We start from the raw sequence: 19862 nt of genomic DNA, 5'->3' as shown, positions 1-19862 counted from the left end.
AACACAGTGCTTCTTCAGACAGTTCCACTCTTAGTTTCAAAAAGCTTAATCCATGCTGATATTCTAAAAGAGTCCTTATCTTGACTACTTCTGCAATCATATTATCTGATCATATTTCAACTTCCAATTATTTCTTTTCCTTAGCCCAGTAAGAAGGGGAAATGTGTTTATCTTCCTTCTGGATACGAAGACATCGATGATTCATTCATATTCAAGATTTTGTTGTTACAGGAGCAATTTACTGGAAGGCAACAGATTGGCAGTGAGGAGAAGCTGTGTCTGTCACAGATCACCTGTGTGGAGGATGCTGAGGCTTGTCTTCTGGACATGTTCCAGTTTGGCCTCATTTAGCTTTTGCAGCCTTTTGAAAAGGCTGTGCATTGTTCCATGTCTCATCTGTGCTGTTTCTTGAATGCTATAGTTGAGGTTTTGCCAAAACATGCATCTTCCATCAGTCAGCTTTCTGAATGATGCCCAAATCAGGGGGGGGTTGTTTTGTTTATTTGTTTGTTGTTTTGTTTGTTTGTTGGTTTTGGTTGGTTGGTTGGGTTTTTTTAGATTTATTTTCATTGTGAAACTGGAATTTTTGGTGGGACAATTTTAACTATGCATTACTGTAATGTATTTACCTATGCGTTATTTTAATCCATTTGGTGGAATAACACTGTATCTGTGTATAAGCTCCCTTACCAGAATATGCAGCTTTCATAGGCAGAATGACTTACGTGGATGTGTTTCTCCAGGGGTTACAAACTGCTGAGCAGCGACAAGAAACAAAGGAAACAGGGTCTTCTCAGTTACCAGCCTTCTCTAAAAGTGAGAACCCCAGTGTACAGAGGGCAAGTGAAAGACAAGGGTGTAGTTCATGAGACTCCTGGTTTTCTGTGAGGAGCAGCTGCTGTTTTGTGTGGTTGAGAAGTCTTCTCCTGCCCTTGCTGTGGAGGCTGTTGCATTTGGTTCATATGAAACCTACTATAGACATGTGTATGTTTTTTGTGCTGCTTTTGCTGTGATAAACTGGGTATTTCAGACATGATGGTGAAAAATGTGGGTTTCATGCGTAGCACAATATTATTTCATCCACAGTTCTGGAGTAGGCTTTATGATGATGAAATTCTGTGTCGCAGTTCACTACAATAATAACCATGCCATAATTTATAAATTTGGAAGTTAAGATGAATACCTTAGGTGATCTACTGGTTGCGGGGAAGTGAACAGAAAAAAATAATTGCCTCAGACCCAAGACTTCAGAGTACATGAACAAAAGTAGTTAAATGCAAAGAGGTACAGTATCTCAGTATTGTTCCTGAAAAGACAGACTTACAGTAATCAAACCAAAAGTGACAGAAATGGTGATTAGAAGCCAATAGAGATATTAGCATTGATAGGAGCATGAGACCAGGAGCAGCCAGTGAGAGAGACCTGTAATTGGTGTTTCTGAGCAGACCAGAACAAATGCTCATTTAAATAGTTCCCTGTTTAGAAGTGATTGAAGTAAGTAAGCAGGAATTTGATGGCACTCAGAATGTGATGGTATATTTTAGAAGTACTGCTTGAATGTGGCACCATCTACTGGCCACAGGGTTTTTCATTGGGGTTTTTTTGTTTTAAGAAAAATAATTTAAATCCCTGCAATATCTTAAGTGAGTTTAAAAGTGAATTTTCTAGTAGTCATTTTAAAGTAGAACAGGTTCAGAATGTATTATTAATGACAGTCCAGGTCCTCAAATTATTATTTCCACAGTTCTATGTATATGTACTAAAAGAGCTGTCAGTATTCCTTGTCTTTTGTTTTGTTTCCCACTCACTGGAGGATTGAACATACTAGTTAAAGCATGTAATTTTTTGAGCTAGATGTATCGTCTTCCTGTGAAACGCTAGTTATAAATGCAGCTCAAATGTCAAGAAAAACAATACAGAGCAGGTTCCCTGATTTATTAGAGCTAACTGTAACACCTTAAACATGCTCTGATTTTCACTGAAAACAAGTGTAGGGGTAGCGCACTCGTTGTATTTTGGATATTCTTTTTACAGCATGCGTGGGAAGGTGAGAAGTGTTTTTTCTTTTTAATTTACTTACATGCACATTTTATCATTTGTAGTTTCTCTTTTGCTGTAAGTGGTTGTAGCAAGAATGGAGCTACTTGGTTTATCTGTAGAATATCCTTTATTGGCTAAACTGTGGGTGGAAGTCGAATTAAATGCTGCGTGACACCTTTATACAAGAGAAATGGCATAAACATCTTTAGTCATTGCTAACACTTTCTAACATCTATGTCTGGTTTTATATATGCACCCATGTGTTATGTTTTATTGAGAATTTAAACTCTGGATTTTCCCATTTGGACAAGTAACGGAGTGGATTATAGCCAATTTGTCAAGTAGTTTAAGCTTTTATGCTGATTTGCTCCAGCATTTGCACTGATTTTTCTTCAGGTGTTTGCTTTTGGTAAATGGAAATGTTAACTCACTTTCTATTCTCAGCTATGAGAATATATAATTTTGTAAAAGGAGCCTTTCATATGAGGTCTACTTTTTTTTTTTTTTTAAATCACAGGCAACATGGATATAAATGTAGGAAATTGAGTCCTTGCTGAGATCTGTGGTATCTTCTGTGATAAGAGTCTTTCCTTCAGAAAACATTAATTATACTGCACTTTAAAGATCTTTTCAAGATCATGGGCAAAAGTCAAGCTGCCCTTGGGAGAATTTCTGCTGGCCTGCAGAGCAACTTTAGTACAACCAGACAATAAAAGGATGATGTACATAGGTACCTCCCAGCACTATTTAGTATGTAAACAAATCATGCAAGAAAATTCAGTGATGATACCTGTATTCTGCATAATGTCCTAAGAACAATTAAGATCTTCAGTTTGGTGTAAGTTGCCCTTTGCTCCATCAGAGTGGAACCATGGCACCTACTTCACTGTGCAACCCTTCTCCCCCCTTCCAAATCCCCTAATTCTTTTAGGCCTAATTTCAGATTGCATTATGCAATTATAGAACAGTGTTGTTAACCTGTGTACACAAGCCCTCTATATGCTTCTGTCTCTTGTTAAATTGAGCAATTTTCCTGCATTGTTGCAATGTGCTTTCTAATTACAGTGAGTTTTGTTTCACGTGTATAATGGACTATCTAGTAACAAAACAGTTCCAACTAATCACATAATTACTGGGCAGTTTTGAAGTAGCTGTCTGTCTTTATGCATGTGCTAATAATTTTTCTGCATAATGTGCTTGCTGAAAATAGCGCAGTTTAGTACTGAGCGTTTTCAACTACTGCACCAAAACTCTGCATGTACTTTTGTTTGCACAGCTTGCATTTGGAAAACGTAAAAGAAATATTTTCTGCCTTTAGAACCACTGAAAAGAAATGAGAAATACTAAAAGTTATGATTAAAAAAAACCCCTTTATTCAGCCTGAAATCTGAGAAAGATATATATATATGTCAAATCAGTTTTGTGAATGGAAGGTTGCACAAACTCATTAACCAGAGTACTATTAACAGTGCTCCTGACTGATGTTATCTCTCTCTTTAGCACAACACCTCTGTAACTCACACATGGAATGGGGGTTATTATAATATGAAATTATGTGATAATGGTGTGTTTGCATTTTAAAAACATTTTCAGAACCTTGTGTATTCAAAGCATCATCCTGAGGCATCATTTCCAATAGCTAGTCAGGTTTTGTTCATAGAGATCTTTGTGAGTTGTGAGAAAGGAAACAGTTCAAGTGGAGTAGGCTTTAAATAACAGAACAGTTCCGAGAAGATCAAGCTATCAGCCACTGGGATGCTTGGTTAAAAGTAACTATGGAAACACTGAAACTGAAAATGCAAGTGGGAAATTGAAAACACTTTTTAAATACACCAGCCGGGTACTTGGAAATCCATCAGGTATCATTCTGGAATGATAAGGAGCTCCCAAAATGCCAGCTTACTTTGCAAAACGACTGTCAAAAGGTGAGTAGAAATCTAGGCAAAGAGCTGCTAACAGCAATAATATGGCAATCAGCATCTCACACTGGCAGTAAATGGCAAAATGAGCTATTTTCTTACCATTCAGAATTAGCATATGCAAATTTAATGTTGCTCAGGAGAACAAGAAGTCATGATGTTTACTTTTGGTTTAAAAACAGAACAAATTAGTAAACTTCAGTCGCTTAGCTAAAGGGATGTTTGTATCTATTACCAGAGGTCAGCTGGTTGCAGCAGAAAATGAAATGTCTTTCACAGCTTTAGGGGAAGATGATGGTGTTTCTCTTTAGGAAACCAGAAAAAACAGAATTTCATTTGTTCAAAAACTATCTGGCAGCTGGTAGGTGCTAACAGTTCGTTGGAACAATAGGTAATGGGAAAAAAAAAAAAGACTCCTCTATGATGTTTTTACAAATACTTTCTGATTTGATGTATACGGGTGGCATGATGTACCAAATTCCTCCTCTTATTAGTTTCTATGTTAAGATTCAGCATGGCTAAAAGTATTGTTGAATTTCTCTAACAGACTCAGGGACAAGATTTCCTCATATTACTAAATGCCATCTCAAAATAGGGGTATAAAAGTCATACAGAAATCATTCAGTAGCGGCACACTCAACTTGATAAGTCATGAAGTCCAACTAGACAAGTTGGTATCTGGCTCTTGGCTATGCAAGTTTGCCATAGATAAACCAGAATTATTCTGTGTCTGGTTGACTGTTAACGAGATGTGTCCTTGCTTCCGCTGGTAGTAGCCAAACTGTGGTCTAGGTTCCCGCTCCCTCCTCACTACTAAATAGTCATTATAACAGACTGATGCAAATATGAGACAAAGAAAAAAAGATAGTTCTGCTTTTTCTTTTGTACACAGCCAAATAATTTGTATTTTTAAAAGCAGAAAGTACCGTTCACAAGGGAAGAAGTTCTGCCTTCTTTCCTAGAGACACACAGCAGCTGTTGCAAAGGAAACCTCATAGTCCAGTTGGCAACATCAAGAAACTGCAGAACTTTGAGTTTGCATCATTCATCAAATCTGTGAGCACACTGAAGAATCAGAGGCTGTGGGGATTCTGCATGAGGTAGCAAAAAAATTATAGAAATATACATATGTTTTAATGACTACAAGATTGTTGTTTTGAAGTTCGCCAAAACAACATAACTGTAATACAAATCTTTTAAAATAATGCTTCCGGATATTCCTTTCATTTAAATAAACTCTGTAATTGCCTTCAACCTTCTTGCTATTTTCAGTCTCATACCTCCATGCAGCATTGCAGTTTAATCAATACACGTCTTTTCTTCAACCATGATGCCTTTGTACCTTGAAGAGAAACATAAATAAATGTTAAAAGAGACTTCAATAATACAGCACATTTTTACTATAAAGTTTAAGGAACAATTTTAATGAATCTCTGCTTTCCAGATATGCAGAAACACAGCATTAATAAAATTTGTGCATAAGTTGTTTATTTCTTTAAGAAAATGTGCCATTTTATTCATTGCATGATACAGCACTGTCTGACTGATCAATAGTGTATTTTCTAGATTAAAAATATACTAATGCTTTGCAAGATGTTTTAATGTGAACATTGAAATCAAAATTATTTCTTTTTTTAGGTCACATTCTGGAAATCCATATTGTAAACAGCAGTCTTATCTTTAGAGGAAGTGTAGTTTTATATTTTCAAAATGTGTATGAGCATTTATTAACTGGTTCAATATCCTAAACATATTTGCTCCATCTCCAGCAAGTTACCTGCCATCTGACCACAAATGGTGTTGGCATTGTATATTGGACTTGATAAAGCAGAAAAAAAAAAAATCTAAACTCCAAGTAGTTTCAATGGGAGAAACTGAGGCTGGATGAAGGTTAAAACTTTGCTATCTTCCCTGGTTTTTACCCATTTCTCACTAAAACTGCCTGCACATTTAGTAGTCACATTATAGGTTTTACATTAAAAGACATATTGTGGCAAAGTACTAAAAAGAAAGGAAACTCGGGTAGGATAGAGTATACTATTTTGGCTGCAGCAGGAGAGTAAAGAACTAAATCATACAGGTGTGAACAGTGGCATGTAAATAAAGATGAATGTAATGGAGCAGCACCAGCATGCAGTGCTAAAATCAGCTCTTCTATGGCCCAGCTCCACCAAAGGAATTCTGCTGGCACCAGAGAAGTGTCTAAATATGTTGAAATGAAAAGAAGAGAAACATCACAGACAATGTGAGAAGAGTAGAACGCCTTCTACTCCAGATATGACAAAAAAGTTCATTGTAATGAAATGTTTAATTAAATTACTTCTGTGAATGACTGTCAGCACTCAAGGAAAGGAATACAACAGAAGATCATGTGACAAAACAGAGAAATGGTCATCACTCACTGTAATGCGAAAAAGTAAAGCTATTCCTAAAGTTACACTTGGGAATAAGGAATGTTTATATAAAACAGGGATGAACTGACCAGGTAGTTTGTTAGTTGAAAAACATCAGGGCTTGACCCTATCCAAGCTAAGAAAGTCAGCAGTGGGATACTCCCCAAAATGGGGCCAGAAAAGAGAATAGTGGTTGTTACTAAGAGAACAGTTACCAATTCCTAGAGCAGCCACTCAGGGAATGACAAGAAATAATCAGCTTAATTTGAAACAAAGGAAATTTACTTCAGGTGTTGAGAACAATTCGGTAAGTATTAGAGCCTATAAATTACTGGAATGGCCCTCAGGAATTTTATTGATTTTCCCTTACTGGAGACTGAAAGGAAGAAATAGGACAAACTCATTTGGTGTTTTCATGCTGCTTCATTGGACAAGGGTGGACTAGAAAATGGCTCTTAAATCGCTGTATCTGTGATGGTGTCTTGACTCTACAATTACCTGAATTTTCTTCCCACAGAGTACTCCAGTATAACCAGGACGACAAGAGCAGACGTTGGGCAATACACACTTGCCTCCAAAGAGACACTTCTGGTTGCACACAGCTAAAATCAGAGAGGCACATACACTGCTTTATTCATGAAAACAACTTGATGAAGGAAAAGTGGCTACTAGCTATATGTTTATTCTGCCTGCTTATAAGAGCTGAGAACGTGGTAGATATTTTCACAGGGAAACACCCCTCAGAGTAAGAAGACTTCAAAGTCACGTAGAACCAACAATGTTCTTACGCCCATTCCATCCCCCTTACGCTTTGATATAGATTTAACATGGCAACATGCTGAGGCATGAATGAACCTGAGATAGGGACAGGAGTAAAGGTTTGTGTTTTTTTTAAAACACCTACTATTTCAAGTTATTGCAATGGCCTCTCAGGGCTGTTGCAGCAGTGTACGGCGTTAGAGGAAGCCACCATATACTGCCATGGTCCCAGATGACCATCGTGTTCTGGAGGGCTTCAGAACGAGCAGAGGCATCTCTACTGTTTGTCCTGCCTTTGACACAGATTTGTGTCAAAATACCACCAAGGTGCAGGACTTCCAGGCACTATGTATTGCTGAAGCAGTCTTAACTGTGCTGAAGCAAAAGGTTTACAGATCACATCATTCTTACGTGTTTGACACTGGATTCCTTCCCACTCTGAAGGACAATGACATGTACTCGGCCCAATGCACTCGCCACCATTCTTACATTCCTGAAGACAGATTGCTGCACAGACATCATCACAAAGTTTGGTTACATCCCAAATGATTACTTGTACTTATTATTTACACTTCAGGGTGCCCACAAGAGGTTGAGTGCTTTCCATACACAAGAGTCGCATCATCTTCACTAAATATCCGTCTAAGATCAACAGGATATTAAAGAAGAGAAGCAACCAGAGGCAACATAAAGCCCTGCAGCCTCAGCATGCATTGAGATGTTCTGATGCATCACAGATTGCTAGAAAAGCCTGAAATACTGAATTAAGTCAGCATCAAAGCACCACTACACAGCTTTCTTTGTTTTTTCCCAGTCTAATCTGCCATTCTAAAACCCACACCTTAGTGAGAGATCTTTTGTCTGTCATGCAGTTTAACACACGGTGAATTCATGAACATTGGATCCAGAGTTATTTTGTATGACTCATTTTTCTGCACATTCTTCCCTGCTTATTAAGCCATAATCTAAACCCCTATTATTTCTCATTGGTTAACTGACTATTAGACAATCAAATCTCTCTTCCACAGTGTCCAAAAATATCTCACCCCTGTCAATATCAGTAATTTTTTTTTTTTTTTCAGTAAAACTTTCCAGCAATTACAGAAATAAATACTGGAAAAATTGTTTTTCCACCATGCCAATACGGAGCTCATTGGCCATATTATTAATAACATCTGAGCCTTGGGTGAATACTATGACAGACACTAACACTTTATCTCTCGGATTTCTACCACCCATCCTCATGCTGATTTTCATGCATTTATCCATGCTGCTTCCTTTTATTTATGCCCCATCGATATCTTAATTAAGATACAATGTGACCCACAGCTGTGCTACCATCACAGTCCTATTCCTACCTTTCCTAAAGAGCTTGTGCCCATTGCATCTTCTATTCCAATCATTTTCCACTATGTGTTCACAGTTTTCCAATCTTTAGCTGTACTTCTTTTTCTATTATAACATATCTGCTTTATGTCCTACAGCACAAATTTAAATTCTTTCACTTCATTGAGTCAGGTCTTCACAGTTTTATGTATTCAGAAATACAGATGCTTCTTATTTAGAGATGAATTAAGAAAGAAACAAATACTATTTGCAAGAATTTGAAAGAAATTTTGGTCTTACAATTTAGCCTAAGAACTGCATGGTGTTAGTCCTCCACCCTAAATTTTGCTGCCAAGTTCTAGAGCATTATTTTTTCAATGAGTGTATATTCTTGAGTTCTTTGGCACTAACTTCATACTACTTGTGTGGACATAGTCGTCCTTTAGACATATACTTCTTTTAAGGTATGGTTGTCCTGTTAACTAAAAAATACTTACGTGTGTTACATCTTTTTCCTCTCCATCCTGAAGGACAAGAGCAAAGGTTAGGCCCTACACACCTTCCTCCATTCATGCACCTTGGCTCACAGACACCTTAAAATAAAAAAACATTTGCTGCTTAAAACATTTAACTGATTACAGAATAATTTATTGGTTACTTTCAAATGCTGGAAATATTTTAACATTGGCTTACCTTTTTCACATCTTCTGCCTGTGTACCCATCAGGACAAGCACAGACATTGTTTCTCATGCAATGACCACCATTCTTACAAGGAGGGCTGCAGACAGCTAGAAAATATAAACAGGAGAAAAAGGCTGTAATTTGCATTTTGTTTCCCTTTGAGATATCCTTCTAAGAAGCAAGAGTGAAACACTAAAATTCTGATAGTTCACACAGACATCAGGTCTGTGTAGTAAAAATTATGTTAATGTGTATTGGTGCCTATGTCAATAGTAAATACAAAAATCAGATAAAAAGGGGTCAAGGTTGGCAACTGTATGTGTACATGAGTAACCAGACTATACAATGCAACTGGTTGAACACTGCTCAAACGTTGAGTGGAAGATAAGGCACATTTAGAGTCTTCCTTCTCCTTGCACATTAACTAATCAGGATAAAATCTAAAACATAATGTAATCTGTTTCATACCAGTATGTTAATTGATCGTGGATTTTGTGTCTGAAGATAACAATGTTTGCTCACAGATTTTCTCAGCAAAGGGGGAAAGGGCAAAAAAAAATTACCATTCTGACACTGGGCACCAAAGAATCCACGTGGACAGAGGCAAACATCTGGCTTAGTACAGGAACCACCATTGCGACACACAGGGTCACACATCGCTGTAGGAACAGGATCAGGAAGAGTGGGAAGCATGACAAGCCACATGAAGTCTATAAAACAAGTGCTTCTGTTGCAAGGACAGGCATTAAACACCTAAGAGAGCTGCAAGGTAGCACCATTCACTTAAAGTCTTTACACAGAATCTTGGGATCAATATTAGACCATCTAGAGATGTCAGCAGCAGAACTAACATGCAAAGACGAGGGAATGCGGGGGCTCTGCGGCAGTCAGCAGCCACCCATCGCTGGTGTTTGAGCCATCTGGTTCCAAATTTCAAACTACAGGAGGTCCCATGGACGCTCTCCCAGAAACATGAAAGTTGCAAGAGTGTTACCTGTGCTGCATGTAGGTCCGTACCACCCAGGTTTACACTGGCAGATGTCTGGAGTAAGACATTCACCACCATTTTCACAGTGTCTGTTGCAAATCACTACCATCCAAGAAGTTGGGCAAACACAAAGGGAGAAAGAAATATGTTAAAAATTATGCTTGATGTATTTTTCAGTTCTTTCCCAAATATTAACACTGGAAATAACATACAATTTGCTTACTTGAAGATAAATTGCTGAATAAACTAATCCAATCTCAAAGCCATAAAAAACCAGCACCAGACTATAAAGGTAAATAAAACTTCTTTCCATCTAATTATCCACGATCTGGTTATACTCAGTGTTTAAAAAACTAGAAAATTTGATGGACTCAAAAAAATTTCACTTAAGTGTTCTCCATCACTTCAGCAAGTGCAGCTGCATGTACAGCATCAGGAGACAAACAAGTAAAGACGTTAAAATGTCATGGCTGTGGAAAACATTAATCATTTCTTCAGGACAACATCTCATTCTCTTTAGTATTGCTTAACAAAGAGCAGCATTTTTTTTGTGTCACAATTGAAGCTAGAACAAGAAAAACTGAGAAGAAAGAGTCCTGAAGTTTGAGGAGGAGACTAACAAAGGACTTCTTCAGTTCAGGGTGAATACAGTGGCACGTTCAAGTGAATGACATTATAAACAGCACGTCTACATTTGGACTGTCTGAATGATAAAAATTACCAGTATGAAATCTACCCAAAATTTTGAGTTGCCAAATTGTGGCATGTAGAATTCGATATGTAAAAGAGAATTTATGTGAGACTAATTCCAATTTTTCAGCTATGATCACAGCAAATTTTCAAATTTGCATGCCAGGTGACAAAAAAAAAAATCCCATAATATGATTCTGAATTCAGTTTTCCTGTATCCTAGTTTTTCTGGCCCACCATTCACTGACACCAACTTCTGAATGTACCTCAGCACCTAGACATTTTAAGATGATAGAAGTTAAAAAGCTGTAAGGACATATTAAACATCTGTGTTTGTTCTGAAGGTAGTATCACGTGCAATGTGATCAATGTTTCCATGTCATGAATCATAAATAATAAACTATTTTCAATTTCTATGGTACCTTATATTTTCAAAGGTACATGCCAACACTATCTAACTAATGTTCAAAAAGCTCAAGTATTGGAGCCTTAGACATTAGACAGAATGCATCAAAAATTTAAACCGTAATTTCCTTTCTTGCTCCTGAAGAACAGGAGAAAAGATCTATATTCTTCTGTCATGTTTTTTTGCTTACTTGTGTCACATCTTGGTCCCACAAAACCATATGGGCAAGTGCAGAGATTTCTGGCCAAGCATGTGCCTCCGTTTTGACAGGGTGGATTACAATGTGCTGCAGATACAGAATTATCTTGTTCAAGAAATCACCTCTAAAAAGATGCATGGTTAAGTAATGCTTTAGAAAAAAGGGAAATGTTACTAATTGACAGTGAGCAAAGAACTGGAAATAAAATAAGGAGAAGTATGCAATGCCTTTTTACAAGAATAACTAACAAGAAGAACGTAATTCCAACAGAGGTGGTCACCTGAAGAAATCTGAGACAGTTTCCAAATAAGACTTCACACTCTTTGGGAGTGTTTAACTTAGAGGTATCTACATTCACTGCTGAACGCCTCTACTTATTGTGAAAGCTAGATTTAGGAATACCTAATCACAAGCACCATTTATGGTATATATATATATATGTGTATAGATATATATATATAGATATATATATATATATATAAAAGTAGGGTATATACCAACATGTAGCTCAAAGAGTTCTGTTAATCTATAAGTAAAATGAACACACCTCTTTGCTGTCAGAATGAACAGTCATGGAAGTTTTTATATTTACAGCATTATTGGGGTATTTATGGATTCAAAAGCTAAAGATATTCTACTTACCTTCCTCACAAGTAGAGCCACTGTATCCTGGCAGACATTCACAGACATTGGGCTTAATGCACTTCCCATGGTTTTTGCAATCAGGTCTGCATAGTGCTGTGCAAAAAAATCAACAGTGATCTTCAAATCATTAATCTGTGCATATGAGTTACCACAGGCTAAATCAAAATGCCATACTCACCAGCCTGACAGTTATAACCAGCATAACCAGGCTTGCATCTGCAAATATTGGGTGCCACACACTCCATATTTTTGCCACATGTTCGTCTACATCTTGCTGAAAGGCAATCAAGAAAGAAATAAGCAAAATGCAAGTGGCATTGCAGCACAACTGTGTCTTACCAAACATAATAAATCAGATCACACGGAATCCATTAGGTCCCTGTCTGTAACTGGGGAGCCTGAGAAACATCAGAAAAATATTTTTAAGTGCATCCATGCAACTAAAAGCCTGCAGGCTACGCCAATATTAATAATGAAAATTAGAAAATGTGATACTCTATGCATGTCATTGATTACACAATGTACTTTCAAGTTATAAAGATGTCGTAAGATTCCTTTCTGCAAAGCACTTAGTGCAGTTATTTGTAATACCTCTGCAAGTGAAGCCATCTCCGTAATAACCATAAGGACAACGACCGCACTTGACGCTTCCGTCCTGACTTGGTTCACAAGGTACACCGGGAAAACAGGGTAAATCACTGCAGGTTACTGCTCCAGGAATCGCTACTTCACTCAGTTCTTCAGGAGGCATTTTTGGTGCGACAGTGACTTCAACAAGGACAAAAGGCAAAGGACTCGCTTTATGCTTGACTGATAGGTGCTGAACTCTCTGAGTATTTCCACCTTTGAACACTTTGCTTGGCAAAGAAAGCCCTTTGTTTATATTTGTTCTGCTGCTAGAAGTCTTCCTGCTGGGCTCAAAGTAGCTGTAGGCCTCAGCTTGTGCCTTTGTTCTCTTCTTGGGTGACACAGCATGGCTTCTTGAAGATGCAGTCACCACAGCACGTACTGAAGAACTCTCTTCAGTGTTAGGAAGCTGACCACTGATGGTGTTGGGAGCATGAGCAATGTTTCCAGGAACAGGTTGTACAGAAGCACTTCTCTGAGAATTAAGTGACTTCCAAACAGTGATTATTTTTGCTGTGGAGGCTGGTGGAGTGCTGCTACTGACCATCTCTGTAGAAATAAATCTCCCAGGGACATCTGTAGAACTGGGAATATAACTTGAGATGCTAAAAACCTTCTCAAAGGATGAATATTGAAAATCTACAAAATGTTAGAAAGAAAGGGGGAAAAAGTATGTGACTATTAGAGACTATTTTTTTCCTTCTGAAGGTGGGGAATATCTTCTGAAGAGAAAAAATGTATAGCTCATTCATTCTGTGCTACATCAGAATGCACATATGCAGTAGAACCTAAGTCCTAACTAGCACAACTGGAGAAGATTAAGGTATTCTGGCTATGTATGTCCTTTCCCACCCTCACCATGGCCTTTTCATGGCTGGAAGATAAGGAGAAAGCACCATATTTATGAGGCAGACAGCAGATTTTTCCCCTACTGTGTCAATAAACAGCTTTACTGTCAGAGCAAGTTCCCAGCTCCGTATACTGCTTCCAACTAGGTAAATGAAACAGTTTAAATAAAAGGTACTGCTTATGGTTCACCAGTGTGTATAAGTGCTAGTAATAAGCCTAGAGTCTACAAGCAGATATTTAATCAAAAGTATATACATGCTTATACTTACTGATACACCATGTACAGTATTTTAGGTGAGTAATTCACCACCTTGTAGCAAAAGTATTACCATGTTTTAGTCTCCAAACTTTTTTATCAGCTTTCTTAAAGTTTCTGCATGAGTTTTATTAGTAGGATATTTCATGTGTTTTATAAACAGAGACTGACTCAGCCTCCTGATTGAAAGGAGCACAAAGTGAATGAAACGTTTATAATATTCTGCTCAGGAAAAGGTGGTGGTCTGGTGGGTTGTGGGAAGGAGTACGGCACTGTTATCTCAGAATGGCAGAATGCCGTATATGTGCTTTTAGCATTATGGGGCAGAGGAGGAATGAAACTGGAGGACATTATCAAACCTAACTTAAGCTCTGTCACTAACCCCATTTAGAATGGTGCTAGAAAATGGTCTTCAAAAGGTTAAACTTTCCTGAATCTTATTACAGAGTGCTGTCTCCAACTGCTCAAAAGCAAACCATTTTGCCCCCAATGAAGAATTATCCAGCACTGGCAGCGAAGCAAGAGTTTTCCTTCCCCCTCACTAACAATTCAGAGATAAAGGGAAAAGACACGAGAATTTCCTGCAAAAACCCCCACCAGGCACAGAGCTGGAAATGCCAAAAACAGCGTTTACAGAGTTTCAGAATTCAAATGTTCACTTGCCATATCCTTCACCTTTGCTTTGAGTTAAAGTAGGAAAATGGCATTCAACTTAATGCCATAAACTTTTGCTTATCTCGTATAACAGATGTCCCTATCCCCATGTTACCTGTTTCATGTCAGTGGTTAATCACAAAAACAAAAGGCAACAATAAGAAAGTCATATATCACACTGTCAATAAAATTACTTGACTGACCTAAGGGATTTGTTGATACTGACATTTCAGGCTCATTTTTCAGATCAGAATACAGCCCCAGTAATTAATTGAATTGAACTGAAAAATTCAAGTGAATAACATAAAACTGACTAGAACCTTTATTTGCCAGCTATATCCTTATCAGTATGTTAATCAGAAATTCCATTTTCTTGATGAAAAAAATCACCTTTATTCCCTCCAATTTCTCCTGTGGTATCCTTTCTTTCAACATTGGCATCTTCAAAACTTTCTAAAAACAAAAGACGTAAAAGTACATTAGTAGTTACTTTTGCTTCAACTGCAAATAAATTACAGAGTTAAAGTTTTAGTACATAAAAATAACTCAAAATTCAGTAAGGAGATAAAGAGTAAAAAATGTTTCTTAAAAGTTTTCAACAGAATATTTTAAAAATACAAATTATTCAGTAATTGCATTGCAAATTAAGAATTGGACATCGTATGTGGCAAGTGCCTTGATCTGAGTAAAGATTTCCATGTTAAGCAGTGTAATAGAAAAATATTTTGTCAATAATTGCTCATATTATTAAAATAATGCAGAAAAAATTACATTTCATTGTATTCTACTCTGATATAGAAGAACTGGAGTAGTTTGTATCTGTTTTTTCTAGACACCTGAAAAAGTGTTTTACAGCTATATGACCCAGTGAAGTTTGATGTCACCAACTGAGATTCTGTCCCAGCCATCAACAGTCAGAGCCACAGTCCTGTTTTGCCAACTACGGAAAAGAGGTATGAGTTACTGTTACAAACATAAAGTGCAATTTTATCTGAATGAAAAGATAACAGCATTCTTCTGAAAAACAAATAATTTTACCATAACATGACTTCCCATCTCCCTGCAGATTACTTGGGCACGGACCACAATAGTATGAACCAAAAGTATTGAAGCAAAATACTCCAGGGAAGCAAGGAGTGGATACACATTCATCTACATCATCTTGACAATTTTTACCTGCATTGAAATGCAGAATTTTTTTTTTAATATTGTGTCACTAGACTTTGATAGCATGTTTATAAAAGATAAAAGTGGAATGTATGCAGCTACTGAAATACAAAAAGGGCATCTATCAAGTGCAACAAAGTATTTCAGTACATCTAATAAGTACAGCTGACTTTTGCTATTCACGTTTTTTCATCTTATATCAAGTATTTTGCTTATTGCAGAATATGGAGAAGATGGGCTGTGGAGACTACACATTTATCTGCAGGCATAGGAGGAATCACACAGTAACCAAACTCATCACTCCACAGTTTCACCATGTTGCTGAGTTTACCTCTGCAAACAATGGAAATTTGCTTTCATAATATAAACATCTATTCTATTCATGCAATACAGATCCTGAAGTATGTCATATAATTTTATCACAAAATCATAAAGTTTCTTCATACTCAACAGTAAGTTATTTACAACCAAAAATTTTAAAAATATGTAGACATAAAATTAGAAACTCCTGTTTATCAATAGACATGACAAATATGTGTAGATAAAGTAGCAATTTACCTTGCAGTCCAGGTGGACATTCACAGTAATAGCTGTTTATTCCATCCACACATCTGCCAATACCACACTGGTTAAGTTTACAGTCATCAGTATTCACTTGACAGAGATCACCTTCAAATCCAGCCACACACACACAAAGATATCTTCCATTTCCAGGTGGGAAATTAATGTTTGTCACACAAGAGCCATTATTTAGGCAATCACATGATTTTACACTGACCTACAAGACATGCCAAATAAGATGTTTTTTTCTTTTTTTAAATGAACTAGCAATTAGTTTTGTAATTAAATATCTTAAACATCTTAATTGTATGTGTCATTTTACTGTAATATTCATTACCTCTATTTCTACCTTAGTCTTTGCATTGCAGTCATCTGTCAAAGAAAATGTTAATTTATGGGGATTCATTGACACAGCTTTCCACAAAAGTAGACCTGATGGGGAAAGACTGGCACCTTCTGGACCAGAATCCAAAGTGAAATGAATAGCAGAGCCCTCTGGATCTGAAGCCAAAAACTGATACACTAAATCTTCTCCATAAAAAGTCTGTAGCATACCCTGAAAAGTTTCAAGCACTGGAGGCTGGTTGTCTGTAACAAAGGAGATATTTCTCTTTTAAGCAAAAGTGGCAACATATGTATAAAAATTTAAAAGGAACATATATTTCTACTAAGGAAGTCACATGTAATTATATCTCTTAAATCTGATGTCATTTGAATGGCACATGAAAAACACACTATAATTGTAACAACATAACCAAGGCATTGTTTATACTATGCAAAAGCTTGTAAAGATGCATTGCATCTATACATAGAAAGAACTCCGAATTTAAGGAATTTAAACACTATATTTTAACTACACAGAGAGAATTTGCAGATCGAAGTATAGAAAGCCAAAAAATTCAGATTGCTGTTTCCTTTGAGAAATGAACAGATATTGAGGAGCAATACTTGAGAATAGGCTGCAGTGACCATCTTGGCAAAACTGTGCATGAGGTGATTGAAGAAGTCATTCACTCACTGTTCCTCAGAAGGATTTCAACCACACAATGACTTACTGGTAAGATATTTAGATGCCTGTACTGTTGAGCTATAATCAATCTGGCACGAGTAACTAGATTTCTAGAGGCATCAGGTGAAAACAAACAAAAAAAACCCCAGCACCAGAAGAAGTTCTGTAAAAGAGAGAAGCAGAAGCCCCGAGAATAGGTTTTGAAATTGGGACATTAGGAAGGTGATTAAAATTGCTAAGTTTTGGGTTTCAGTGATCGCTTTTAAGCAGGAACCCACCCACTGTGGCAGAAACCATGGAAGGAAAAGAAGCCGTAATCCATGTCCCAGCAGTTCGATTCTGACACCCTGTTCCTAATGTCATCCAATCTGGAAAAGAGGTTGTCTTCCTTGGTTTTGGGGAATTGCCTCTGGTTTACTTGTTTCTGACTTTGGCAATATGGAATTCTGGTCCATGGCTGTAATATGGGAGAAAATCCCTTGACTTTCTGACTGCTGGATGAGTTTAGTTTCATTAATTTTTCATTCTTTTGGAATAGGTACAGCTACCTTGGCTTTTGGTACAAGTTTGAACTAGGAAAAGATTCAGGAAGACAGGCTGCAAAGTCCCACTCATACAGGACTCTTCCCAATCCTGACTGAGTCTTGCTGGCACGCTTACCCATGAAAACACCGATAGAACTCTTGTAGTTGAGATGTTACAGACTTGGGTTGATGGAGGAGGCTGGATAGCTACTAACAAAGCCCCAAGAGACATCCCACTTGGTGAAAGGACCAATGTGATTTGCATATCTGAAGGCCGAGATCCGAGCCAGAAGAGCTAAAACTTCTAGGCTAGAACTTTGTACTATGGAGAAGGAAGAATCTAGATTTGAGGTCTTTTCATAGTGAGGTTCCTAACTGGACTAAGACAGCCTTGGCTATACTTTCAAGTAGCTATGCCATCAGTGTGAATTATGTCCAAATATTAAGTGGTTAATAAATAAGACATGCATATAAGTCAGTTTCTTCTGTTCTTCTTAGAATCTGAGTGATTTGCTGGAAAATATCTTTTATACATAAATGTTGAAGACAAACATTTGGGGATGTAGCTGTGCCAAATATCAAAAGACTGCAAAGTGCTAATTAGGCTGAAAGTGGTTAATTTTCATTAGTTATTTGTGATGTCTATAGGGTGCAGGGAAGCCTTACTTTTACATGTATGTTTGGAAAACAAAATATAATTTTCAGAAATTAGGAGAAATGTCAAATGAAAACCAAGATCAAATTACAAGCTGAAGCAGTGGGTACTGAGCTTTAAACAAACACTTAAATAGTTAAACTTAAAACTTCACTATTTCCATACATTTAAAAATACTAGTAGATTTTCAACTTCTGGCTATTAAAAAAATCCCCTCTTTAGAACTTACTTACTTTCAACAACTGACCATGTTAACTTTGATATGTCAGGTCTGCAGAGTAAGCAAGGGCTGGTTGGATTTGTGTCACCTTCACCGTAACAGAGTCCATCTATGTTGCATGTTTTATCCTTTTAGAGAAATGACAATGCGATTGTTTAATTTTTGGTTACCAAACAGTAAATCTGGATGAATTTGTAAAGCGTAAAATAAAATTCAGTCTATTAATCCCTACCACTAAGCAACTTAAGTTGTTTTTAAACCTAAACAATTAACATCATATTTGTTTTTATTTGGTAATTACACAAAGTGCTTTTCTTTTTTTTTTTTTCTTCAAAATTGCCTCATTCCAGCTTCTCTTTCTGTGCTTATCATTTCTATGCATGGAAAATCCCTGTTGGAAATGAGAACAGGGTATCTTCTGCTGATTTTTCTAGATTTTTTTCTGCTTGAAAAATATGTATATTGTCATAATAAACGTGGAGAGTAATTAAATATTTACCTTTAATGTACATAAACCAGATTCCTGTGGTTCACACATCTGACAGGCTCCATCATATAATATCAGTGTTTTAGAGTTGCTATAAGTGAATCCATCATTAGAAATCTGCAAGACGTATAGTAAAAATGGATTAATTCATACAGATATCAATGTATCACCAGTGTGGACTGCTAGCATAATATTCAATTTCCTGGTAGACACATTTAGCTGTTTAAACCCTTATAAGAGCCAACAGAAATCTAATCAATCCTGTTAATAAGACTAAGCAGATATTTGACCAACCGCATGTATGTGTATATTTTAGGGTGAACTGAATACTGTCTAGGCTCTATTGACCTTATTGATTCCATCTGCATGAGATCTCAGATATCTGCTTCACACAGAGATTCACATGTTGAGATCGAGCTCAACTCATTTTTCCCATAAATGTGTCTAATGTCATTTGAAATGCTTTTGGGTAACTACCTGACCTTTAACTTCTACTCTTGAAGAACATGTGTCTCTGTAGGTCATATATATATCTATCAATCCCCTTTTAGGAGAGCACTCCCAAATGGCACTCAACACTTAAGCTTAGGTGAAGAAACTGAAACCCCAAGTTAAGCAAGCTGAGTTCCACCCTTACTAACCTGTTTCGCCAAAAATAAGACAGAGCCTTACATTAATTTTTGCTCCAAAACTTATTACTTTTTTACATGTACAGCTGCCTGGACACTATTTAAATTGACTTTTTAAATGAACTCTAATGAGGGCTTATTTTTGGAGTAGGGCTTATATTTTGAGCTTCCTCAAAA

General features: G+C 37.0%; 1 protein-coding gene across 4 annotated transcripts in view; it reads right to left on the bottom strand.

Annotated features, from left to right (window-relative positions):
- Positions 1–3374: 3374 nt before the first annotated feature.
- The window catches only part of VWDE (von Willebrand factor D and EGF domains), a 42900-nt gene continuing 26412 nt past the window's right edge, over positions 3375–19862 (bottom strand). For 2 of the 4 annotated variants that reach the window (XM_065832163.2, XM_071805099.1), the window contains exons 15-31: positions 19069–19173; positions 18583–18697; positions 16499–16749; positions 16159–16378; positions 15472–15609; positions 14824–14886; positions 12639–13313; positions 12226–12321; positions 12045–12140; positions 11394–11489; positions 10114–10209; positions 9683–9778; positions 9131–9226; positions 8935–9030; positions 7523–7618; positions 6851–6954; positions 5072–5301 (exon numbers count right to left, since the gene is read on the bottom strand). In XM_065832163.2, the coding sequence (XP_065688235.2) occupies positions 5281–5301; positions 6851–6954; positions 7523–7618; positions 8935–9030; positions 9131–9226; positions 9683–9778; positions 10114–10209; positions 11394–11489; positions 12045–12140; positions 12226–12321; positions 12639–13313; positions 14824–14886; positions 15472–15609; positions 16159–16378; positions 16499–16749; positions 18583–18697; positions 19069–19173 (2460 nt within the window). In that variant the 3' untranslated portion in view covers positions 5072–5280. Of the gene's footprint in view, positions 5051–5071; positions 5302–6850; positions 6955–7522; positions 7619–8934; positions 9031–9130; positions 9227–9682; positions 9779–10113; positions 10210–11393; positions 11490–12044; positions 12141–12225; positions 12322–12638; positions 13314–14823; positions 14887–15471; positions 15610–16158; positions 16379–16498; positions 16750–18582; positions 18698–19068; positions 19174–19862 lie in introns of those variants that run through there. The other 2 variants (XM_065832164.2, XM_071805100.1) reach the window with 2 other exon arrangements.

The sequence above is a fragment of the Patagioenas fasciata genome, chromosome 2 (genome assembly GCF_037038585.1).
Source record: "Patagioenas fasciata isolate bPatFas1 chromosome 2, bPatFas1.hap1, whole genome shotgun sequence".
NCBI classification, from domain to species: domain Eukaryota; kingdom Metazoa; phylum Chordata; class Aves; order Columbiformes; family Columbidae; genus Patagioenas; species Patagioenas fasciata.
This window is presented reverse-complemented; position numbering and strand designations above follow the sequence as displayed.